The 24,903-nt window shown below is 35.3% G+C and overlaps 1 protein-coding gene across 1 annotated transcript in view; it reads left to right on the top strand.

Moving 5' to 3' along the window:
- Positions 1-24,903, top strand: part of LOC149779694 (sodium-dependent serotonin transporter-like) — a 105,955-nt gene that overhangs the window by 55,722 nt on the left and 25,330 nt on the right. The window contains exons 2-4 of the mRNA XM_089940544.1: positions 3,531-3,665; positions 15,269-15,491; positions 19,910-20,048. Of these exons, the coding sequence (XP_089796670.1) occupies positions 3,531-3,665; positions 15,269-15,491; positions 19,910-20,048 (497 nt within the window). The remainder of the gene's footprint in view (positions 1-3,530; positions 3,666-15,268; positions 15,492-19,909; positions 20,049-24,903) is intronic.

The raw sequence follows: 24,903 nt of genomic DNA, 5'->3' as shown, positions 1-24,903 counted from the left end.
TTATTACGTGCATAGTGTGTCTACTGTGTGAGACTTTATTAAATTCATAGTGTCTGTGTGTGACTTTATTAAGTGTACAGTGTGTCTATGTCTTTTATAAGTGCAGAGTGTGTCTATGTGTGACTTAATAACGTGAATAGTGTGTCTATGTATGACTTTATTAAGTGCATAGTGTGTCTATGTATGACTATTAAGTGCATAGTGTGTCTATGTGTGACTTTATTAAGTGCATAGTGTGTCTATGTGTGACTTTATTAAGTGTATAGTGTGTCTATGTGTGACTTTATTAAGTGCATAGTGTCTGTGTGTGACTTTATTAAGTGCATAGTGTCTGTGTGTGACATTTTTATGTGCATAGTGTGTCTATGTGTGACTTTATTAAGTGCATAGTGTGTCTATGTGTGACTTTATTAAGTGCATAATGTGTTTATGTGTGACTTTATCAAGTGCACAATGTGTCTATCTGTATGGCTTTATAACGTGCACAGTATCTATCTGCGTGGCTTTATAAAGTGCACAATGTGTCTATCTGTGTGGCTTTATTAGTTGCACAGTGTGTCTATGTGTGACTGTATTAGGTGCACAGTGTGTCTATGTGTGACTGTATTAGTTGCACAGTGTGTCTATGTGTGACTTTATTAAGTGCATAGTGTGTCTATGTGTGACTTTATTAAGTGCATAATATGTTTATGTGTGACTTTATCAAGTGCACAGTGTGTCTATCTGTGTGGCTTTATAAAGTGCACAGTGTATCTATCTGGCTTTATAAAGTGCACAGTGTATCTATCTGCGTGGCTTTATAAAGTGCACAGTGTGTCTATCTGTGTGGCTTTATTAGGTGCACAGTGTGTCTATGTGTGACTGTATTAGGTGCACAGTGTGTCTATGTGTGACTGTATTAGGTGCACAGTGTGGCTATGTTTGACTGTATTAGGTGCACAGTGTGACTATGTGTGACTGCCTTAAGTGCATAGTGTGACTGTCTTAAGTGCATAGTGTAGTGTGTCTCTGTGTGACTGTCTTAAGTGCATAGTGTGTCTCTGTGTGACTGTCTTAAGTGCATAGTGTGTCTATGTGTGACTGTCTTAAGTGCATGGTGTGTCTCTTTGTGACTGTATTATGTGCATGGTGTGTCTATGTGTGACTGTATTATGTGCATGGTGTGTCTATGTGTGACTGTATTATGTGCATGGTGTGTCTATGTGTGACTGTATTATGTGCATGGTGTGTATATGTGTGAATTTATTAAGTGCATGGTGTGTCTATGTGTGAATTTACTGAATAGGACATTACCTTGATTAACCACTGGTAATTTAATGACATGAACTAAGTAACAGAATAAAACATAATTTAACAAGTTTCTTAACATTCAACAAATATTTTTTGACTAGAATAGAAAGTGAATATTTAAAGGGAACTTATACAGTATTATTAATTAAAGCCGAAATGATCCTAAAAGTTCAATCACAATTAGCTACATTATTGACTGTGCTGGTGTGTCAATAGCTTTGAATTTACTAATGTATTGATAGTCTTGATGTAACAATTGTGTAATCCAGAAGTTCCTTGAATGAATTTGCAATAATTCCAAATTGTGGAATAGTTCCAAATTGTCCTTAAGTCAATAAGTACTTTGTAATTCCAATGAAGGGTTTCAATTAACAAATCCTCAAATAATAACCGAACAGAAAAAGATTGATTTCACTAAATGTTAGAAAAGGAATGAATAATTCTGACGTAAATAACATTTATATAAAACACCTTTTTATATATATTTGAGCAATCAATCTGACAGAAGTCATGAAAAACATCTAATTTCTAAAGGTAAAACCGATGTCCTGAGCTCATCCGATTAAATGTTTACCTACAAGCGATAATTACCTTAACAAATAATATACCATCATAGACCAAAAACTATGTAATATGTTGTTTAAAAAATAACCGTTACAGTCTATGAGCAAATAAACACACACACACACACACACATAATCAGTATATTTTGCATATTACAAGTCCTCCGTCCATATCATGGGTTTGAATATTGATTCTTAGAATCCAATATCACAATATTTTATAACATAAATTCAATAAAAGTGAAACAGATAACATACATTTTTCTGTAATGAAAAGGCAAAGAAGATTAGCAATAAGAAAGCAACGAAACAACAAAAACAAATAGACGCGAAAAGAAACTGCACATAGAAACAAAAGTAAAGAAATATACAAGATAATTATTCAGATCTGAGTTGTGTTGATATGTACCTTTTAATATATAATATATACCTGTTAATATCTGATATATGTATTTTAATATCCGATCTATGTCTATCAATATTTTATTTTACTCATCCTAAATGGTGTCAGTATAAAATCAGATATTGATGGTGGCTAACCTAAATTAGTTGCTTTATTCAGTTTGGTTAGCTGATTTGTAATTCACATCGGTACATTAAAAACTATTTATCACTTATGCAGTTAGAGTGTTTGCCCCGAAACGTACACAGTAGCCCTTAAACACGCCACAGTTTTCCCACACAAAATGGTCTGGACAGAAATAAGTGCTTGGCCCGAAACACCACATTAGCCTACGCATAATGGTCTCGACAGAACTGAGTGTTTGCCCCGAAACACCACATTAGCTCACACAAAATGTGTTGGACTGAACTGAGTGCTTGCCCCGAAACACCACATTAGCTCACACAGAACTGAGTGCTTGCACCGAAACACCAAATTAGCCCACACAAAATGGTCTGGACAGAAATAAGTGCTTGCCCCGAAACACCACATTAGCCTACGCAAAATGGTCTGGGCAGAACTGAGTGTTTGTCCCGAAACACCACATTAGCTCACACAAAATGCGTTGGACTGAACTGAGTGCTGGCCCCAAAACACCACATTAACTCACACAGAACTGAGTGCTTGCACCGAAACACCAAATTAGCCCACATAAAATGGTCTGGACAGAACTAAGTGCTTACCCCGAAGCACCACATTAGCCCACACAAAATGGTTTGACAGAATTCAAAACATAACTCATGATTTTTAGATAGGCATACTAAGCCATACTGGTTTAATTAGTAAGTATTGGTGTCCTTCGTGTTAAGGGCTGGTCAGTGGTGCAGCTAGGATATTTAGGACCCTATGCGGGGCCGTGTGTATAGCTTGCCGATGGGCCCCTGCCTAATATATAGTGTAATAAAGTAATTCGTGGGTCCCTATGCTTTGCATATTTTTGTTAAAGATTCCGCCTATGCTGTCGGGAGTACAATGCTGTTTTATTAGACCACTCCACACAGTGAACACTGTTACTCAAGGACAACCTCCTTAACATCTTTCCTAACATACCTTTTAAGTCATCATAAGGGATACATGTCCACTCTTTAAAAATATTTGGGTCTATTGTGTTCTTTATATATGGTTGTCATGTACTTGAAGTTTACTCTCTCTATATATGTTTGTGTGTGATCGATGAAGCTTATTTCTCAACATAAATCAGAGTGTTTCTTAGAATCGTTCCTTTTGCCTTGCAGGTGCCTTCCTCGTTCCCTATTTTCTTATGCTCATATTTTTGGGTCTTCCCCTATTCTACATGGAGCTAGCGTTGGGTCAGTTTCATAGGAGTGGAGCCATCACGATTTGGGCAAAGATTTGCCCCTTATTCACCGGTAAGTATTATCCCTTCATCCTTTTTGTCTATTAACAGGTATAAAAGTTACACATACAGTCAGTGACACTTAATACGAACACGAATAATACAAATACGAATATTAGGAATGTACGCTTAATACGAAAATTTACAAACCCTGGCAGAATAATAGAAAAATTACTAATTTGATGCAAACACGGTTAAGATCAAAGTGTGATTTATACGCATTTATTTATAACCATCATTCTGCGTGGAATAATTTTGATACCTTGTACCATGAATGACATTTGGGGGTGGCAAGTGGGGAGACAGCCCCAGGCCCCGCTCTTGAGAGGGCCCCGCGCTCGCTTCAGGCCTAAGGTCGTCCGTATGAGTTTGTCAAGCTATATTCTCCGGTAAATTGGAAACGCTGATACAGGCCGCACGTAATGCACGCAAAGTTGCGAAGTCAACTTAGTCAACTTCGTAAAGCAATTAACAGTGTTTGCAGTAGCATACCAATCGAGATACCGATACTCTGGCCCCGCGCGGTCATTGTCGTCCCTAGGCCCCGCGTACTTCTAACGCCGCCTCTTCCTTGTACCTTAATGCCATTTTAAGATTATGACGGTTTGATGGAAATAAGAGAGTAGAATAGGTCTGATCATTTTATTAGAAGAAATAAAATGTTGTCAAAGTGATTGGCATGTTCTTTAAAAAGCACATGAGGTTGTTGAGGACTTATTATTTTCTATGCTATGCCCTTGCATTTTTTGTTCGGGTTTTTTAAAAATGTATTATATGCTATGGATAATTGCATTTTGGACTTGACCGTGTCCAAAATCAAGTTCATGTTCTTCCTGAATAGAGACAGTGGTGATGTTTCCTTTTGCAAAAAAAAAAAAAAAAAATACATAGTTCATATTTCTTCATGACCGGAGTTTGTATTGATTTACTTTACCCTTCTATATGACTGGGGTTTGTAGCGATTTGCTTTACCTCTCTGTATTAGAGGAATTTGTACTGATTTGCTTTACTTCTCTGTATGACAGGAATTTGTATTGGTTTGCTTTACCTCTCTGTATGACAGGAATTTGTATTGATTTGCTTTACCTCTCCATGTGACAGGAATTTGTATTGATTTGCTTTTCCTCTCTGTATGACATGAATTTGTATTGATTTGCTTTGCCTCTCCATGTGACATGAATTTGTATTGATTTGCTTTGCCTCTCCATGTGACAGGAATTTGTATTGATTTGCTTTGCCTCTCCATGTGACAGGAATTTGTACTGATTTGCTTTCCTCTCTATATGACAGGAATTTGTATTGATTTGCTTTTCCTCTCTGTATGACAGGAATTTGTATTGATTTGCTTTACCTCTCTGTATTAGAGGAATTTGTATTGATTTGCTTTGCCTCTCTGTATGACAGGAATTTGTATTGATTTGCTTTTCCTCTCTGTATGACATGAATTTGTATTGATTTGCTTTTCCTCTCTGTATGACATGAATTTGTATTGATTTGCTTTACCTCTCTGTATGACATGAATTTGTATTCATTTGATTTTCCTCTCTGTATGACAGGAATTTGTATTGATTTGCTTTGCCTCTCCATGTGACAGGAATTTGTATTGATTTGCTTTACCACTCCATGTGACAGGAATTTGTATTGATTTGCTTTTCCTCTCTGTATGACAGGAATTTGTATTGATTTGCTTTTCCTCTCTATATGACAGGAATTTGTATTGATTTGCTTTTCCTCTCTGTATGACAGGAATCTGTATTGATTTGCTTTACCTCTCTGTATTAGAGGAATTTGTATTGATTTGCTTTGCCTCTCTGTATGACAGGAATTTGTATTGATTTGCTTTACCTCTCTGTATGACAGGAATTTGTATTGATTTGCTTTCCCTCTCCATGTGACAGGAATTTGTATTGATTTGCTTTTCCTCTCTGTATGACATGAATTTGTATTGATTTGCTTTGCCTCTCCATGTGACAGGAATTTGTATTGATTTGCTTTACCACTCCATGTGACAGGAATTTGTATTGATTTGCTTTTCCTCTCCATGTGACAGGAATTTGTATTGATTTGCTTTTCCTCTCTGTATGACATGAATTTGTATTGATTTGCTTTGCCTCTCCATGTGACAGGAATTTGTATTGATTTGCTTTACCACTCCATGTGACAGGAATTTGTATTGATTTGCTTTGCCTCTCCATGTGACAGGAATTTGTATTGATTTGCTTTACCTCTCTGTATGACAGGAATTTGTATTGATTTGCTTTGCCTCTCCATGTGACAGGAATTTGTACTGATTTGCTTTCCTCTCTATATGACAGGAATTTGTATTGATTTGCTTTTCCTCTCTGTATGACAGGAATTTGTATTGATTTGCTTTACATCTCTGTATTAGAGGAATTTGTATTGATTTGCTTTTCCTCTCTGTATGACATGAATTTGTATTGATTTGCTTTACCTCTCTGTATGACATGAATTTGTATTCATTTGATTTTCCTCTCTGTATGACAGGAATTTGTATTGATTTGCTTTGCCTCTCTGTATGACAGGAATTTGTATTGATTTGCTTTACCTCTCTGTATGACAGGAATTTATACTGATTTGCTTTGCCTCTCCATGTGACAGGAATTTGCTTTACCTCCTCTGTATGACAGGAATTGGTACTGATTTGCTTTACCTCTCTGTATGACAGGAATTTGTATTGATTTGCTTTACCTCTCTGTATGACAGGAATTTATACTGATTTGCTTTGCCTCTCCATGTGACAGGAATTTGCTTTACCTCCTCTGTATGACAGGAATTGGTACTGATTTGCTTTGCCTCTCTCTATGACAGGAATTTGTATTGATTTGCTTTACCTTTCTGTATGACATGAATTTGTATTCATTTGATTTTCCTCTCTGTATGACAGGAATTTGTATTGATTTGCTTTGCCTCTCTGTATGACAGGAATTTGTATTGATTTGCTGTTCCTCTCTGTATGACAGGAATTGGTACTGATTTGCTTTACCTCTCTGTATGACAGGAATTTGTATTGATTTGCTTTTCCTCTCTGTATGACATGAATTTGTATTCATTTGATTTTCCTCTCTGTATGACAGGAATTTGTATTGATTTGCTTTGCCTCTCTGTATGACAGGAATTTGTATTGATTTGCTGTTCCTCTCTGTATGACAGGAATTTATACTGATTTGCTTTGCCTCTCCATGTGACAGGAATTTGCTTTACCTCCTCTGTATGACAGGAATAGGTACTGATTTGCTTTACCTCTCTGTATGACAGGAATATATATTGATTTGCTTTACCTCTCCATGTGACAGGAATTTGCTTTACCTTCTCTGTATGCCATGAATTTGTACTGATTTGCTTTACCTCTCTGTATGACAGGAATTTGTATTGATTTGCTTTTCCTCTCTGTATGACAGGAATTTGTATTCATTTGATTTTCCTCTCTGTATGACAGGAATTTGTATTGATTTGCTTTACCTCTCTGTATGACAGGAATTTGTATTGATTTGCTTTGCCTCTCTATATGACAGGAGTTTGTATTGATTTGCTGTTCCTCTCTGTATGACAGGAATTTGTATTGATTTGTTTTACCTCTCCATGTGACAGGAATTTGCTTTACCTCTCTGTATGACAGGAGTTTGCATTGATTTGCTGTTCCTCTCTGTATGACAGGAATTTGTACTGATTTGCTTTGCCTCTCTATATGACAGGAGTTTGTATTGATTTGCTGTTCCTCTCTGTATGACAGGAATTTGTACTGATTTGCTTTACCTCTCCATGTGACAGGAATTTGCTTTACCTCTCTGTATGACAGGAGTTTGTATTGATTTGCTGTTCCTCGCTGTATGACAGGAATTTGTACTGATTTGCTTTCCCTCTCTATATGACAGGAGTTTGTATTGATTTGCTTTACCTCTCTGTATGACAGGAATTTGTATTGATTTGCTTTGCCTCTCTATATGACTGGAGTTTGTATTGATTTGCTGTTCCTCTCTGTATGACAGGAATTTGTACTGATTTGCTTTCCCTCTCTATATGACAGGAATTTGTATTGATTTGCTTTACCTCTCTGTATGACAGGAATTTGTATTGATTTGCTTTGCCTCTCCATGTGACAAGAATTTGCTTTACTTCTCTATATGATATGCATTTGTATTGATTTGTTTTACATCTCCATGTGACAGGAATTTGCTTTACCTCTCTATATGACAGGAATTTGCATTGATTTGTTTTGCCTCTCTGTATGACATGAATTTGTATTGATTTGCTTTCAATATAGGTAGATTATTTGTGTTTAAAATAGTCTGGTATAATCAACATGTAGGCATTGTCATTCTGTGTAAAATAGTCTGGTATGATCGACATGTAGGTATTGTCATTCTGTGTAAAATAGTCTGGTATAATCGACATGTAGGTATTGTCATTCTGTGTAAAATAGTCACGTATAATCAACATGTAGGTATTGTCATTCTGTGTAAAATAGTCTGGTATAATCGACATGTAGGTATTGTCATTCTGTGTAAAATAGTCTGGTAATCAACATGTAGGTATTGTCATTCTGTGTAAAATAGTCTGGTATAATCAACATGTAGGCATTGTCATTCTGTGTAAAATAGTCTGGTATAACCGACATGTAGGTATTGTCATTCTGTGTAAAATAGTCTGGTATAATCGACATGTAGGTATTGTCATTCTGTGTAAAATAGTCTGGTAATCAACATGTAGGTATTGTCATTCTGTGTAAAATAGTCTGGTATAATCGACATGTAGGTATTGTCATTCTGTGTAAAATAGTCTCGTATAATCGACATGTAGGTATTGTCATTCTGTGTAAAATAGTCTCGTATAATCGACATGTAGGTATTGTCATTCTGTGTAAAATAGTCTGGTATAATCGACATGTAGGTATTGTCATTCTGTGTAAAATAGTCTGGTAATCAACATGTAGGTATTGTCATTCTGTGTAAAATAGTCTGGTATAATCGACATGTAGGTATTGTCATTCTGTGTAAAATAGTCTGGTATAATCGACATGTAGGTATTGTCATTCTGTGTAAAATAGTCTCGTATAATCGACATGTAGGTATTGTCATTCTGTGTAAAATAGTCTCGTATAATCGACATGTAGGTATTGTCATTCTGTGTAAAATAGTCTGGTATAATCGACATGTAGGTATTGTCATTCTGTGTAAAATAGTCTGGTAATCAACATGTAGGTATTGTCATTCTGTGTAAAATAGTCTGGTATAATCGACATGTAGGTATTGTCATTCTGTGTAAAATAGTCTGGTATAATCGACATGTAGGTATTGTCATTCTGTGTAAAATAGTCTCGTATAATCGACATGTAGGTATTGTCATTCTGTGTAAAATAGTCTCGTATAATCGACATGTAGGTATTGTCATTCTGTGTAAAATAGTCTGGTAATCAACATGTAGGTATTGTCATTCTGTGTAAAATAGTCTGGTATAATCGACATGTAGGTATTGTCATTCTGTGTAAAATAGTCTCGTATAATCGACATGTAGGTATTGTCATTCTGTGTAAAATAGTCTCGTATAATCGACATGTAGGTATTGTCATTCTGTGTAAAATAGTCTCGTATAATCGACATGTAGGTATTGTCATTCTGTGTAAAATAGTCTCGTATAATCGACATGTAGGTATTGTCATTCTGTGTAAAATAGTCTGGTATAATCGACATGTAGGTATTGTCATTCTGTGTAAAATAGTCTGGTAATCAACATGTAGGTATTGTCATTCTGTGTAAAATAGTCTGGTATAATCGACATGTAGGTATTGTCATTCTGTGTAAAATAGTCTGGTATAATCGACATGTAGGTATTGTCATTCTGTGTAAAATAGTCTCGTATAATCGACATGTAGGTATTGTCATTCTGTGTAAAATAGTCTGGTATAATCGACATGTACGTATTGTCATTCTGTGTAAAATAGTCTGGTATAATCGACATGTAGGTATTGTCATTCTGTGTAAAATAGTCACGTATAATCAACATGTAGGTATTGTCATTCTGTGTAAAATAGTCTGGTAATCAACATGTAGGTATTGCCATTCTATTTAAAATAATCGTGTAAAATCAACATGTAGGTATTGTTATTCTCTGCAAAATAGTATGGAAGAATCAACAATTAGGTATTGTCATTCTGTGAACAATAGTTGGGTTGAATCGACACGAAGGTATTGTCGTTCTCTGTAAAATAGTCTCGTTTAATCAAAATGTAGGTATTTTCATTCTGTGTAAAATAGTCACGTATAATCAACATGTAGGTATTGTTATTCTGTGTAAAATATTCTGGTAGAATCAAAATGTAGGTATTTTCATTCTGTGTAAAATAGTCACGTATAATCAACATGTAGGTATTGTCATTCTGTGTAAAATAGTCTCGTGAAATCAACATGCAGGTATTGTCATTCATGGTGAAATAGTCTGGTATAATCATCATGATGATATTGTCATTCTGTGTAAAATAGTCTGGTATAATCGACATGTAGGTATTGTCATTCTTTGTAAAATAGTCTCGTATAATCGACATGTAGGTATTGTCATTCTGTGTTAAATAGTCTCGTATAATCGACATGTAGGTATTGTCATTCTGTGTAAAATAGTCTCGTATAATCGACATGTAGGTATTGTCATTCTGTGTAAAATAGTCTCGTATAATCGACATGTAGGTATTGTCATTCTCTGTAAAATAGTCTGGTATAATCGACATGTAGGTATTGTCATTCTGTGTAAAATAGTCTGGTAATCAACATGTAGGTATTGTCATTCTGTGTAAAATAGTCTGGTATAATCGACATGTAGGTATTGTCATTCTGTGTAAAATAGTCTGGTATAATCGACATGTAGGTATTGTCATTCTGTGTAAAATAGTCTCGTATAATCGACATGTAGGTATTGTCATTCTGTGTAAAATAGTCTGGTATAATCGACATGTAGGTATTGTCATTCTGTGTAAAATAGTCTGGTATAATCGACGTGTAGGTATTGTCATTCTGTGTAAAATAGTCTGGTATAATCGACATGTAGGTATTGTCATTCTGTGTAAAATAGTCACGTATAATCAACATGTAGGTATTGTCATTCTGTGTAAAATAGTCTGGTAATCAACATGTAGGTATTGCCATTCTATTTAAAATAATCGTGTAAAATCAACATGTAGGTATTGTTATTCTCTGCAAAATAGTATGGAAGAATCAACAATTAGGTATTGTCATTCTGTGAACAATAGTTGGGTTGAATCGACACGAAGGTATTGTCGTTCTCTGTAAAATAGTCTCGTTTAATCAAAATGTAGGTATTTTCATTCTGTGTAAAATAGTCACGTATAATCAACATGTAGGTATTGTTATTCTGTGTAAAATATTCTGGTAGAATCAAAATGTAGGTATTTTCATTCTGTGTAAAATAGTCACGTATAATCAACATGTAGGTATTGTCATTCTGTGTAAAATAGTCTCGTGAAATCAACATGCAGGTATTGTCGTTCATGGTGAAATAGTCTGGTATAATCATCATGATGATATTGTCATTCTGTGTAAAATAGTCTGGTATAATCGACATGTAGGTATTGTCATTCTGTGTAAAATAGTCACGTATAATCAACATGTAGGTATTGTCATTCTGTGTAAAATAGTCTGGTATAATCGACATGTAGGTATTGTCATTCTGTGTAAAATAGTCTGGTAATCAACATGTAGGTATTGTCATTCTGTGTAAAATAGTCTGGTATAATCAACATGTAGGCATTGTCATTCTGTGTAAAATAGTCTCGTATAATCGACATGTAGGTATTGTCATTCTGTGTAAAATAGTCTCGTATAATCGACATGTAGGTATTGTCATTCTGTGTAAAATAGTCTGGTATAATCGACATGTAGGTATTGTCATTCTGTGTAAAATAGTCTGGTAATCAACATGTAGGTATTGTCATTCTGTGTAAGATAGTCTGGTATAATCGACATGTAGGTATTGTCATTCTGTGTAAAATAGTCTCGTATAATCGACATGTAGGTATTGTCATTCTGTGTAAAATAGTCTGGTATAATCGACATGTAGGTATTGTCATTCTGTGTAAAATAGTCACGTATAATCAACATGTAGGTATTGTCATTCTGTGTAAAATAGTCTGGTAATCAACATGTAGGTATTGCCATTCTATTTAAAATAATCGTGTAAAATCAACATGTAGGTATTGTTATTCTCTGCAAAATAGTATGGAAGAATCAACAATTAGGTATTGTCATTCTGTGAACAATAGTTGGGTTGAATCGACACGAAGGTATTGTCGTTCTCTGTAAAATAGTCTCGTTTAATCAAAATGTAGGTATTTTCATTCTGTGTAAAATAGTCACGTATAATCAACATGTAGGTATTGTTATTCTGTGTAAAATATTCTGGTAGAATCAAAATGTAGGTATTTTCATTCTGTGTAAAATAGTCACGTATAATCAACATGTAGGTATTGTCATTCTGTGTAAAATAGTCTCGTGAAATCAACATGCAGGTATTGTCGTTCATGGTGAAATAGTCTGGTATAATCATCATGATGATATTTTTATTCTGTGTAAAATAGTATGGTATAATCCACATGTAGGTATTGTTATTCTATGTAAAGTAGTCTAGTAAAATCAAAATGTATGTTATGTCATCAGATGAAAAATAATCTGATATAATTAAGGTGTAGGTATATTATCATTCTGTGTAAAATAGTCGGATAAAATTAACATGTATGTATTGTCATTCTGTGTAAAATAGTCTGGTATAATAAAGATGTAGGTATTGTCATTCTATGTAAAAATAATCTGGTAGAATCAACATGTAGGTAGAGTCTTTCTGTTCAAAATAGTCTGGTATAATAAAGATGTAGGTATTGTCATTCTATGTAAAACAGTCTGGTAGGATTAACATGTAGTTGTTCTCATTCTGTAAAAAATATTCTGGTAGAATGAAGCTGTAGGTATTGTCATTATTTGTGAAATAGTCTGGTATAATAAAGATGTAGGTATTGTCATTCTATGTAAAACAGTCTGGTAGGATTAACATGTAGTTGTTGTCATTCTGTAAAAAATATTCTGGTAGAATGAAGCTGTAGGTATTGTCATTATTTGTGAAATAGTCTGGTATAATAAAGATATAGGTATTGTCATTCTGTGTAAAATAGTCTCGTATAATCAACATGTAGGTATTGTCATTCTGTGTAAAATAGTCTGGTATAATAAAGATGTAGGTATTGTCATTCTATTTAAAATAGTCTGGTAGGATTAACATGTAGTTGTTGTCATTCTGTAAAAAATATTCTGGTAGAATGAAGCTGTAGGTATTGTCATTATTTGTGAAATAGTCTGGTATAATAAAGATGTAGGTATTGTCATTCTATGTAAAATAGTCTGGTAGAATCAAAATGTAGGTATTGTCATTCTGTGTAAAATAGTCTGGTATAATAAAGATGTAGGTATTGTCATTCTATTTAAAATAGTCTGGTATAATAAAGATGTAGGTATTGTCATTCTATGTAAAATAGTCTGGTATAATAAAGATGTAGGTATTGTCATTCTATGTAAAATAGTCTGGTATAATAAAGATGTAGGTATTGTCATTCTATTTAAAATAGTCTGGTAGAATAAAGATGTAGGTATTGTCATTCTATTTAAAATAGTCTGGTATAATAAAGATGTAGGTATTGTCATTCTATTTAAAATAGTCTGGTATAATAAAGATGTAGGTATTGTCATTCTATGTAAAATAGTCTGGTATAATAAAGATGTAGGTATTGTCATTCTATGTAAAATAGTCTGGTATAATAAAGATGTAGGTATTGTCATTCTGTGTAAAATAGTCTCGTATAATCAACATGTAGGTATTGTCATTCTGTGTAAAATAGTCTGGTATAATCAACATGTAGGTATTGTCATTCTGTGTAAAATAGTCTCGTATAATCAACATGTAGGTATTGTCATTCTGTGTAAAATAGTCTCGTATAATCAACATGTAGGTATTGTCATTCTGTGTAAAATAGTCTGGTATAATCAACATGTAGGTATTGTCATTCTGTGTAAAATAGTCTGGTATAATCAACATGTAGGTATTGTCATTGTGTGAAATAGTCTTGTATAATCAACATATAGTTATTCTGTGTACAATAATCTGGTAGAATGGACATGTAGGTATAGTCATTCTGTGTAAATTAGTCTGGTGCAATCAACATATATGTATTGTCATTCTGTGTAAAAGAAACTCTGGTACAACCAACACGTAGGTTTACTCCTTTTGTGAAAAATAGTCGGGTATAATTAACATGTAGGTATTGTTATTCTCTGTAAAATAGTCTGGTATAATCAACATGTAGGTATTGTTATTCTGTGTAAAATAGTCTGGTATAATCAACATGTAGGTATTGTTATTCTGTGTAAAATAGTCTGGTATAATAAAGATGAAGGTATTGTCATTCTGTGTAAAATAGTCTGGTATAATCAACATGTAGATATTGTCATTCTGTGTAAAATAGCCTGGTGTAAACAACATGTAGCTATTGTCATTCTGTGTAAAATATTCTGGTATAATCAACATGTAGGTATTGTCATTCTGTGTAAAATAGTCTGGTATAATCAACATGTAGGTATTGTCATTCTGTGTAAAATAGTCTGGTAATCAACATGTAGGTATTGTCATTGTGTGAAATAGTCTTGTATAATCAACATATAGTTATTCTGTGTACAATAATCTGGTAGAATGGACATGTAGGTATAGTCATTCTGTGTAAATTAGTCTGGTGCAATCAACATATATGTATTGTCATTCTGTGTAAAAGAAACTCTGGTACAACCAACACGTAGGTTTACTCCTTTTGTGAAAAATAGTCGGGTATAATTAACATGTAGGTATTGTCATGCTATGTAAAAATGTCAGGTAGAATCAACTTGTAGGTATAGTCATTCTGTTCAAAATAGTCGGGTATAATTGGCATGTAGGTAGAGTCTTTCTATTTAAAATAGTCTTGTATTATCAACATCTAGGTATTGTCATTTTATGTAAAATAGTCTGGTAGCCACATGTATGCCCAATAATTGTGGACTCTTGAAAATGTTACCACATGTATACGCAATGATTGCAGACTCTTTAAAATGTTACCACTTGTGTAGCCAAAAATTGCAGACTCTTGAAACTGTTACTTCCTGTGTACCCAATAATTGTAGACTTTTGAAAATTTTACCACATGTGAACCCAATAATTGTAGACTCTTGAAAATGTTACCATATGTGTAGCCAGTAATTGTCGACTCTTGAAAATGTTCCCACATTTATACCCATTAGTTGTAGAGTCTTGCAAATGTTCACCATATTTATACCCAATAATTGTAGACTCTTAGTAATTGTCCCCACATTTTTACCCCAAAACTGTAGATTCGCCTAAATTGCCCTCACACTTATAACCAATAAATTTATACACTTCAAAACTGGCCTCATATGTATCTACAATGAGTGTATACCCTTAAAAATGTTCTGCATCTTTATAACCAATAATGGTATATCCCTGAAATTGTTTTAGCTATTGAAATTATCCAGATTTATGGGATAAATTATATTTCAGGCGTTGGTTATGCAATATGCTTCGTGGCTACGTACGTGGGAATGTATTACAACACAATTATCGCCTGGGCAGTATACTACACTTTCGCTTCATTTCGGTCCGAAGTCCCATGGGCGAGGTGTAACAATGAATGGAACACAAACTCGTGCGTCTCAGCCGTGGAAGGATTCAACAAGAGTTTGATCACCAACAGTTCTACTTTAGCCGCGGCAGAATATTATTTGTAAGTACAAAAAGTTTAGCCACCCAAAATATTACTTTAGCTGCAGTAGAGTGTTATTTGAAGGTACAAGAGTTTAATGTCCCAGAGTACTACTTTAGCTGTGTTAGAGTGTTATTTGTAGGTACAAGAGTTTAATTTCCCAGAGTACAACTTTAGCTGTGTTAGAGTGTTATTTGTAAGTACAAGAATTTAATTTCCCAGAGTACTACTTTAGCTGTGGTAGTCTTATTTGTAAGTACAAGAGTTTAATTTCCCAGAGTACTACTTTAGCTGCAGTAGAGTGTTATCTGAAGGTACAAGAGTTTAATGTCCCAGAGTACTACTTTAGCTGTGTTAGAGTGTTATTTGTAGGTACAAGAGTTTAATTTCCTAGAGTACAACTTTAGCTGTGTTAGAGTGTTATTTGTAAGTACAAGAATTTAATTTCCCAGAGTACTACTTTAGCTGTGGTAGTCTTATTTGTAAGTACAAGAGTTTAATTTCCCAGAGTACTACTTTAGCTGCAGTAGAGTGTTATTTGAAGGTACAAGAGTTTAATGTCCCAGAGTACTACTTTAGCTGTGTTAGAGTGTTATTTGTAAGTACAAGAGTTTAATTTCCCAGAGTACTACTTTAGCTGTGTTAGTGTTATTTGAAGGTACAAGAGTTTAATTTCCCAGAGTACTACTTTAGCTGTGTTAGAGTGTTATTTGAAGGTACAAGAGTTTAATGTCCCAGAGTACTACTTTAGCTGTGGTAGAGTGTTATTTGTAGGTACAAGAGTTTACTTTCCTAGAGTACTACTTTAGCTGTGTTAGAGTGTTATTTGTAAGTACAAGAGTTTAATTTCCCAGAGTACTACTTTAGCTGTGGTAGTCTTATTTGTAAGTACAAGAGTTTAATTTCCCAGAGTACTACTTTAGCTGCAGTAGAGTGTTATTTGAAGGTACAAGAGTTTAATTTCCCAGAGTACTACTTTAGCTGTGCTAGTGTTATTTGAAGGTACAAGAGTTTAATTTCCCAGAGTACTACTTTAGCTGTGTTAGAGTGTTATTTGTAGGTACAAGAGTTTAATTTCCTAGAGTACTACTTTAGCTGTGGTAGAGTGTTATTTGTAGGTACAAGGGTTTAATTTCCCAGAGTACTACTTTAGCTGTGGTAGAGTGTTATTTGTAAGTACAAGAATTTAATTTCCCAGAGTACTACTTTAGCTGTGGTAGAGTGTTATTTGTAGGTACAAGAGTTTAATTTCCCAGAGTACTACTTTAGCTGTGTTAGAGTGTTATTTGTAGGTACAAGAGTTTAATTTCCTAGAGTACTACTTTAGCTGTGGTAGAGTGTTATTTGTAGGTACAAGGGTTTAATTTCCCAGAGTACTACTTTAGCTGTGTTAGAGTGTTATTTGTAGGTACAAGAGTTTAATTTCCCAGAGTACTACTTTAGCTGTGCTAGTGTTATTTGAAGGTACAAGAGTTTAATTTCCCAGAGTACTACTTTAGCTGTGTTAGAGTGTTATTTGTAGGTACAAGAGTTTAATTTCCTAGAGTACTACTTTAGCTGTGGTAGAGTGTTATTTGTAGGTACAAGGGTTTAATTTCCCAGAGTACTACTTTAGCTGTGGTAGAGTGTTATTTGTAAGTACAAGAATTTAATTTCCCAGAGTACTACTTTAGCTGTGGTAGAGTGTTATTTGTAGGTACAAGAGTTTAATTTCCCAGAGTACTACTTTAGCTGTGTTAGAGTGTTATTTGTAGGTACAAGAGTTTAATTTCCTAGAGTACTACTTTAGCTGTGGTAGAGTGTTATTTGTAGGTACAAGGGTTTAATTTCCCAGAGTACTACTTTAGCTGTGTTAGAGTGTTATTTGTAGGTACAAGAGTTTAATTTCCCAGAGTACTACTTTAGCTGTGCTAGTGTTATTTGAAGGTACAAGAGTTTAATTTCCCAGAGTACTACTTTAGCTGTGTTAGAGTGTTATTTGTAGGTACAAGAGTTTAATTTCCTAGAGTACTACTTTAGCTGTGGTAGAGTGTTATTTGTAGGTACAAGGGTTTAATTTCCCAGAGTACTACTTTAGCTGTGGTAGAGTGTTATTTGTAGGTACAAGGGTTTAATTTCCCAGAGTACTACTTTAGCTGTGGTAGAGTGTTATTTGTAGGTACAAGAGTTTAATTTCCCAGAGTACTACTTTAGCTGTGGTAGAGTGTTATTTGTAGGTACAAGAGTTTAATTTCCCAGAGTACTACTTTAACTGTGGTAGAGTGTTATTTGTAAGTACAAGAGTTTATTCATCAACAGTACTACTTTATCCGCTGCAGAATAGTATTTATTAAGTACTAATCTTGTCATAAAATGTGAATATGACATTTTCTTATAAGATAGTCAAATTTAATATGTGTAAGTGTACGTACTTTGTAATGAGTGGGCTTTATATTGAGAATTTGACATTGTATTTTGAGAATTTATCTTTAATATATATATATATATATATATATATATATATATATATATATATATATATATATATATATATGCTTTTGCTTGGTTGTCTAAATTAGTTTTCACTGTATAGCGAGGATTGTGCTGCTTATTTCTGTAAACCTTTATAAGATACTCTACTCTACTCTACTCTACTCTACTCTACTGTACTATACTGTACTGTACTGTACTGTACTGTACTGTACTATACTATACTATACTATATACTATACTATACTATACTGTACTATACTATACTATACTATACTATACTATACTATACTATACTATACTATACTATATACTATACTATACTCTACTGTACTATACTATACTGTACTGTACTATACTATACTATACTATACTATACTATACTATACTATACTATACGCGAGTTGACCTAGACTGGTCCCCTCTAACATCATCTACAGTGTAGTTTGTTAGCGATTTGGGAAGTAGCGTATCATGGTTATACATCCTTGGACTGGTGGGGTGGTTGCTGAGGGGAGCGAGGGTTTCTTATAAATTGCTGTGTAATTACAAATACTGGTAACCTTAACATTTCCATTCCTTAGTTTTATAGTGTTATATAGTAATACGCAACTAGCTTACATTTTAAAGAAGGCGAAAGCATCAGGCACTACATTTCCATTGTTTGACTGTATTTTGATTCCAATAAGATGTTTATGAGCATTGAGTTAAAACACAGATCATCCAAAATCAACCATTTAACCGACCAATCAATCAACCATTTAACCGACCAATTAATCAACCAATCAATCAACCATTTAACTGACCACTCCATCAACCATTTAACCGACCAATCAATCAACTATTTAACTGACCAATCAATCAACCATTTAACCGACCAACCAATCAATCATTTAACCGACCACTCAATCAACCATTTAGCCAATCAATTAGTTAACCATTTAACCGACCAATCAATCAACCATTTAACCAACCAATCAATCAACCATTTAACCGACCAACCAATCAACCATTTAACGGACCAATTTATCAACCATTTAACCGACCAATTAATCAACCATTTAACCGACCACTCAAGCAACCATTTCACCGATCAATTAATCAATCATTTAACTGAAAAATTTATCAACCAGCCAAACGAATAAGAGACCAACCAATCATTAAATCAATCTATCCATCCATCCTCAACATGTGTATAATACTAAGAAGCCCTGTCTATCTATCTGTCTGTCTGTCATAAATCAGCCAAACAACCAGCGTTCTCTCTCTCTCTCTCTCTCTCTCTCTCATTCATTGATCAATCGATAAATGTGATTAAATTGATTCTTTAATGCAGAGGCCATGGTACGGTGAAAATCGATTTACAAAAAACAAACAATACTTTTAACTTTATTTCGATAATAAGATAAGTAACTCCAATGTGTTTCTTAAAGTAAGTGGGATTCAGTATATTCGTGATGGGTGCGCGTTGGTTGTACTTAGCTGCATTAGAGGGTCTGGTTGGGGGAGCTAGCCCTCAGATTGAAGGGTGGACTTAAGAGATCTTTTCCAATCTGGGATCCATGGGATGGGCAGTTTCGCAGAAGAATTTCCTACGACGGATAAAACCGAGCATTCTTCCGACTGCAATCTACCGTAGGAAAACCATACTATCCATTGAAAGAAATACCAACAGACTGAAGGGTGCGCCGGTATTTACGATTGTTTTATTTGTGAGAACTACGAGGAAAAGGGCGGGTCTGTAATAGCATTTGATGGGCACAAAACTAGGTTTCCATAGTACCGTCGATGGACACAAAACTAGGGGTCCATAATACCGTCGATGGACACAAAACGAGGGGTTTTAAACCGTCGAAAGGGAAGAATATTTATAAGTATTTAATTTTCGTGACTTCCCGACGAATTGTTTTTGTTCACGTTTTACTTCAAACCTAGCCCTAACGTTTACATTTTCATTCATTTTTTTGTAGATACAGTACGCTAGAGTTACAAAAATCAACGGGAATAAACAACCTGGGGGGAGTAAAATGGTCATTATGCCTTTGTTTGTTGGCTGTCTTCATCATTGTATACTTTTCAATGTGGAAGGGCATCAAATCTTCAGGAAAGGCAAGTATACCAAATGTGCCTCTGTAATCAAGTATATGAACCTAATTATGTTACAAGTAAGTTTCTATTTAAAAAGAAAACAACATATTCATGTTCTAGGTTGTTTTGATTTAGATTTAGACAGTGTTATGTTCGAGCCCCGATAAGGCTGAAACTGAACCTCTAAGCGAAGCAATCAATTTCGCTTTCGTCCGCTTCAAGGGCAAAGCATCCGCTATGTATTAACCTTTGGTGGGTTTGTATCACGTCAGCGATGATCTTACTCTCGCCATGTCCATCCTGTTATCACATCAACGGAGATGATAATCTCGGCCTGTCAATTACTGTATCATATCAACGGGATGATAATCTCGGCCAGTCAATTACTGTATCATATAAACGGGATGATAATCTCGGCCAGTCAGTTACTGTATCATATAAACGGGATGATAATCTCGGCCAGTCAATTACTGTATCATATAAACGGGAATCTTAACCTCTTCCTGTCCATTGTTGTATCACGTCAACGGGAATGTTAATCTCGGCCTATTCATAATTCTATCACATCAACAGGAATGTTAACCTTGGTCTGTCCATTATTGTATCACATCAACGGGAATGTTAATCTCGGTCTATTCATAATTCTATCACATCAACAGGAATGTTAACCTTGGTCTGTCCATTATTGTATCACATCAACGGGAATGTTAATCTCGGCCTATTCATAATTCTATCACATCAACAGGAATGTTAACCTTGGTCTGTCCATTATTGTATCATATCAACGGGAATGTTAATCTCGGCCTATTCATAATTCTATCACATCAACAGGAATGTTAACCTTGGTCTGTCCATTATTGTATCATATCAACGGGAATGTTAATCTCGGCCTATTCATAATTCTATCACATCAACAGGAATGTTAACCTTGGTCTGTCCATTATTGTATCACATCAACGGGAATGTTAATCTCGGCCTATTCATAATTCTATCACATCAACAGGAATGTTAACCTTGGTCTGTCCATTATTGTATCACATCAACGGGAATGTTAATCTCGGCCTATTCATAATTCTATCACATCAACAGGAATGTTAACCTTGGTCTGTCCATTATTGTATCACGTCAACGGGAATATTAATCTCGGCCTATTCATAATTCTATCACATCAACAGGAATGTTAACCTTGGTCTGTCCATTATTGTATCACATCAACGGGAATGTTAATCTCGGCCTATTCATAATTCTATCACATCAACAGGAATGTTAACCTTGGTCTGTCCATTATTGTATCACATCAACGGGAATATTAATCTCGGCCTATTCATGATTCTATCACATCAACAGGAATGTTAACCTTGGTCTGTCCATTATTGTATCACATCAACAGGAATGTTAACCTTGGTCTGTCCATTATTGTATCACATCAACGGGAATGTTAATCTCGGCCTATTCATAATTCTATCACATCAACAGGAATGTTAACCTTGGTCTGTCCATTATTGTATCACATCAACGGGAATGTTAATCTCGGCCTATTCATAATTCTATCACATCAACAGGAATGTTAACCTTGGTCTGTCCATTATTGTATCACATCAACAGGAATGTTAACCTTGGTCTGTCCATTATTGTATCACATCAACGGGAATGTTAATCTCGGTCTATTCATAATTCTATCACATCAACAGGAATGTTAACCTTGGTCTGTCCATTATTGTATCACGTCAACGGGAATGTTAATCTCGGCCTATTCATAATTCTATCACATCAACAGGAATGTTAACCTTGGTCTGTCCATTATTGTATCACATCAACGGGAATGTTAATCTCGGCCTATTCATAATTCTATCACATCAACAGGAATGTTAACCTTGGTCTGTCCATTATTGTATCACATCAACAGGAATGTTAACCTTGGTCTGTCCATTATTGTATCACATCAACGGGAATGTTAATCTCGGTCTATTCATAATTCTATCACATCAACAGGAATGTTAACCTTGGTCTGTCCATTATTGTATCATATCAACAGGAATGTTAACCTTGGTCTGTCCATTATTGTATCACATCAACTGGAATGTTAATCTCGGTCTATTCATAATTCTATCACATCAACAGGAATGTTAACCTTGGTCTGTCCATTATTGTATCATATCAACAGGAATGTTAACCTTGGTCTGTCCATTATTGTATCACGTCAACGGGAATGTTAATCTCGGTCTATTCATAATTCTATCACATCAACAGGAATGTTAACCTTGGTCTGTCCATTATTGTATCATATCAACGGGAATATTAATCTCGGCCTATTCATGATTCTATCACATCAACAGGAATGTTAACCTTGGTCTGTCCATTATTGTATCACGTCAACGGGAATATTAATCTCGGCCTATTCATGATTCTATCACATCAACAGGAATGTTAACCTTGGTCTGTCCATTATTGTATCACATCAACGGGAATGTTAATCTCGGCCTATTCATAATTCTATCACATCAACAGGAATGTTAACCTTGGTCTGTCCATTATTGTATCACGTCAACGGGAATGTTAATCTCGGCCTATTCATAATTCTATCACATCAACAGGAATGTTAACCTTGGTCTGTCCATTATTGTATCACGTCAACGGGAATGTTAATCTCGGCCTATTCATAATTCTATCACATCAACAGGAATGTTAACCTTGGTCTGTCCATTATTGTATCACATCAACAGGAATGTTAACCTTGGTCTGTCCATTATTGTATCACATCAACAGGAATGTTAACCTTGGTCTGTCCATTATTGTATCACATCAACGGGAATGTTAATCTCGGCCTATTCATTATTGTATCTGCATAGCCAGTTAAGGATATCAGCCTTAAGGTACTGTATCTGCATTGGACTTCTAAGGTAATATTCTAAGGTAATGTATCCGCATTGGACTTCTAAGGTAATATTCTAAGGTATTGTATCCGCATTGGACTTCTAAGGTAATATTCTAAGGTACTGTATCCGCATTGGACTTAGTCTACGGTATATACGGGATCCGCGATAGTTCATCTGTTAGATCGTAATCCAAGGATGACTGGCTCGATACCAGGGCCGGCTGACATACTGGGGCCTGCTGCTTTGGGATGACACTGTGAAAGGCACTTTATTCCAATTTCCATGGAATGATATATCCAATTATGTGTTAAAAGTGCCGCTGAATCTAGCAAAGACAAACTAAGGTGTTTATGGTAAAGTTACGCCCATCAGGCGGTTCCATTTTGATCCTATGCTTTGAGCAGGTGTTGACATGTGTATGACATCAAAACCAATTTAGATTAATTTAGACCAATTAAATTAATTAAATTAATTTACAACATTTCCTTCGTTGCAATAAATTTTACTTTTATTAAACTCTAGAGTTGGATTTGGATTAGCATACTCTAGGTTTAGCATGCTTTTTTCCGTTATTAATGTAATACACTTCAGTCTAAGTTTACAGGGCTATTTAATTGGCATGCTTTTTTATTGTTAATTTTATTCAATAATAATTCACACCTGCAGCGCCGCTTAGCGCCCCAGAAAGTGATGCGCTTTGTTTTAGGTTCACTTCTCTTTAATTCCCAAGCCGTGGGCCCCGAGTGGTCGAGTGGTCTAAAGCGCTCTCCGTTACGGATCACTGCCATCTCACCTCTGTCTGCGTGGGTTCGAGTCTTGGATTCAGCCAATGTGGGTATGTGAGAAAGCTTGCCAGTAGCTTCTCGTGGGTCGGTGGTTCTTTCCGGGGTTTTCCCCGGGTTCTTCCTCCACCATTAATAATGGCCGCCATGTATAGTCTATGGTGTGCTGAAAAATGGCGTTAAAACCGTACAACAACAACAACAACAACAACAATTCCCAAGCCCATGGTTTGACTTAGCAATGCATAGCGATGACAGATGGAGCTGGCGTTGTGATCCGATCCGAACAATCGGACATTCTCTGCCTTTCAGCTATTTCGATAAAGAAACCTCGGATGTAATTCGTCCCCATTATTCTGGACAGACCAAGGTTAACATTCGTTCAGATTTGACAATATGATGGCGGAGGGAGGCAAAGTCACAATGACAATATTTGCGACCGTTGCTGTGGTTGTATATGTGGTGCACTTCGCCGATGTCGAATCATCAGACGTTTCAAATTGATGTGTACTCCTAAAACTGGTACCGAGATTATTTCACGACCAAGACAGAAACGGTCCTGCGATGTTCCGATCGCCGAACAGAAGCAGTCGGAACAAGCTGGGCTTTTCTGTCAAGTCGACAAAGGAACCTTGGATGTTGTTCGTCCCCACTGAGAACTAGATTCTGAACTACTTTTCTTCGTATGGAACAATATGATTGTGGACAGAATAAAGTCTCAGTCGGAACATTCTAGGCCTTTCCTGTCCTAACATGCGACGAATCACCAAACACATCAAACTTGAGTGTACAACTACTACCAAGAATACTTCTCGACCTAATACCGAGAATTCTTTTCGACCTGACAGAAAGAGCTAACGATGTTCCGATCGCGATCGTAAAATCGCTCATCCAATTCCGTCTCGCCAAGAAATAAACTCCGAAGTTGGAATAAAAAATAAATTGGAAAGGCCGAGGATATTCCGATTGATGGTGACCCATTATAGTTCAGATCGATCTGGACGTCCTATGCATTTTCTATGTCATGCACGCAAAAAAAAATCGGATTTCAGTAATTACCGTTTTGAACTGCTTTTAAGCACGTCGCTGTATTATGCTATAACGTTTATGACTTCACAGTCACTTGATGACGTTACATTACTCACATTAACGTTAGCTATAGTTTCAGGTTATTAAAATCGAACGATTTCTTGAAATTTTTGTTTGCTTTTATTTTCA

The sequence above is a fragment of the Sinohyriopsis cumingii genome, chromosome 17 (assembly GCF_028554795.1).
Source record: "Sinohyriopsis cumingii isolate HCF-2022 chromosome 17, ASM2855479v2, whole genome shotgun sequence".
NCBI lineage: Eukaryota > Metazoa > Mollusca > Bivalvia > Unionida > Unionidae > Sinohyriopsis > Sinohyriopsis cumingii.
This window is presented reverse-complemented; position numbering and strand designations above follow the sequence as displayed.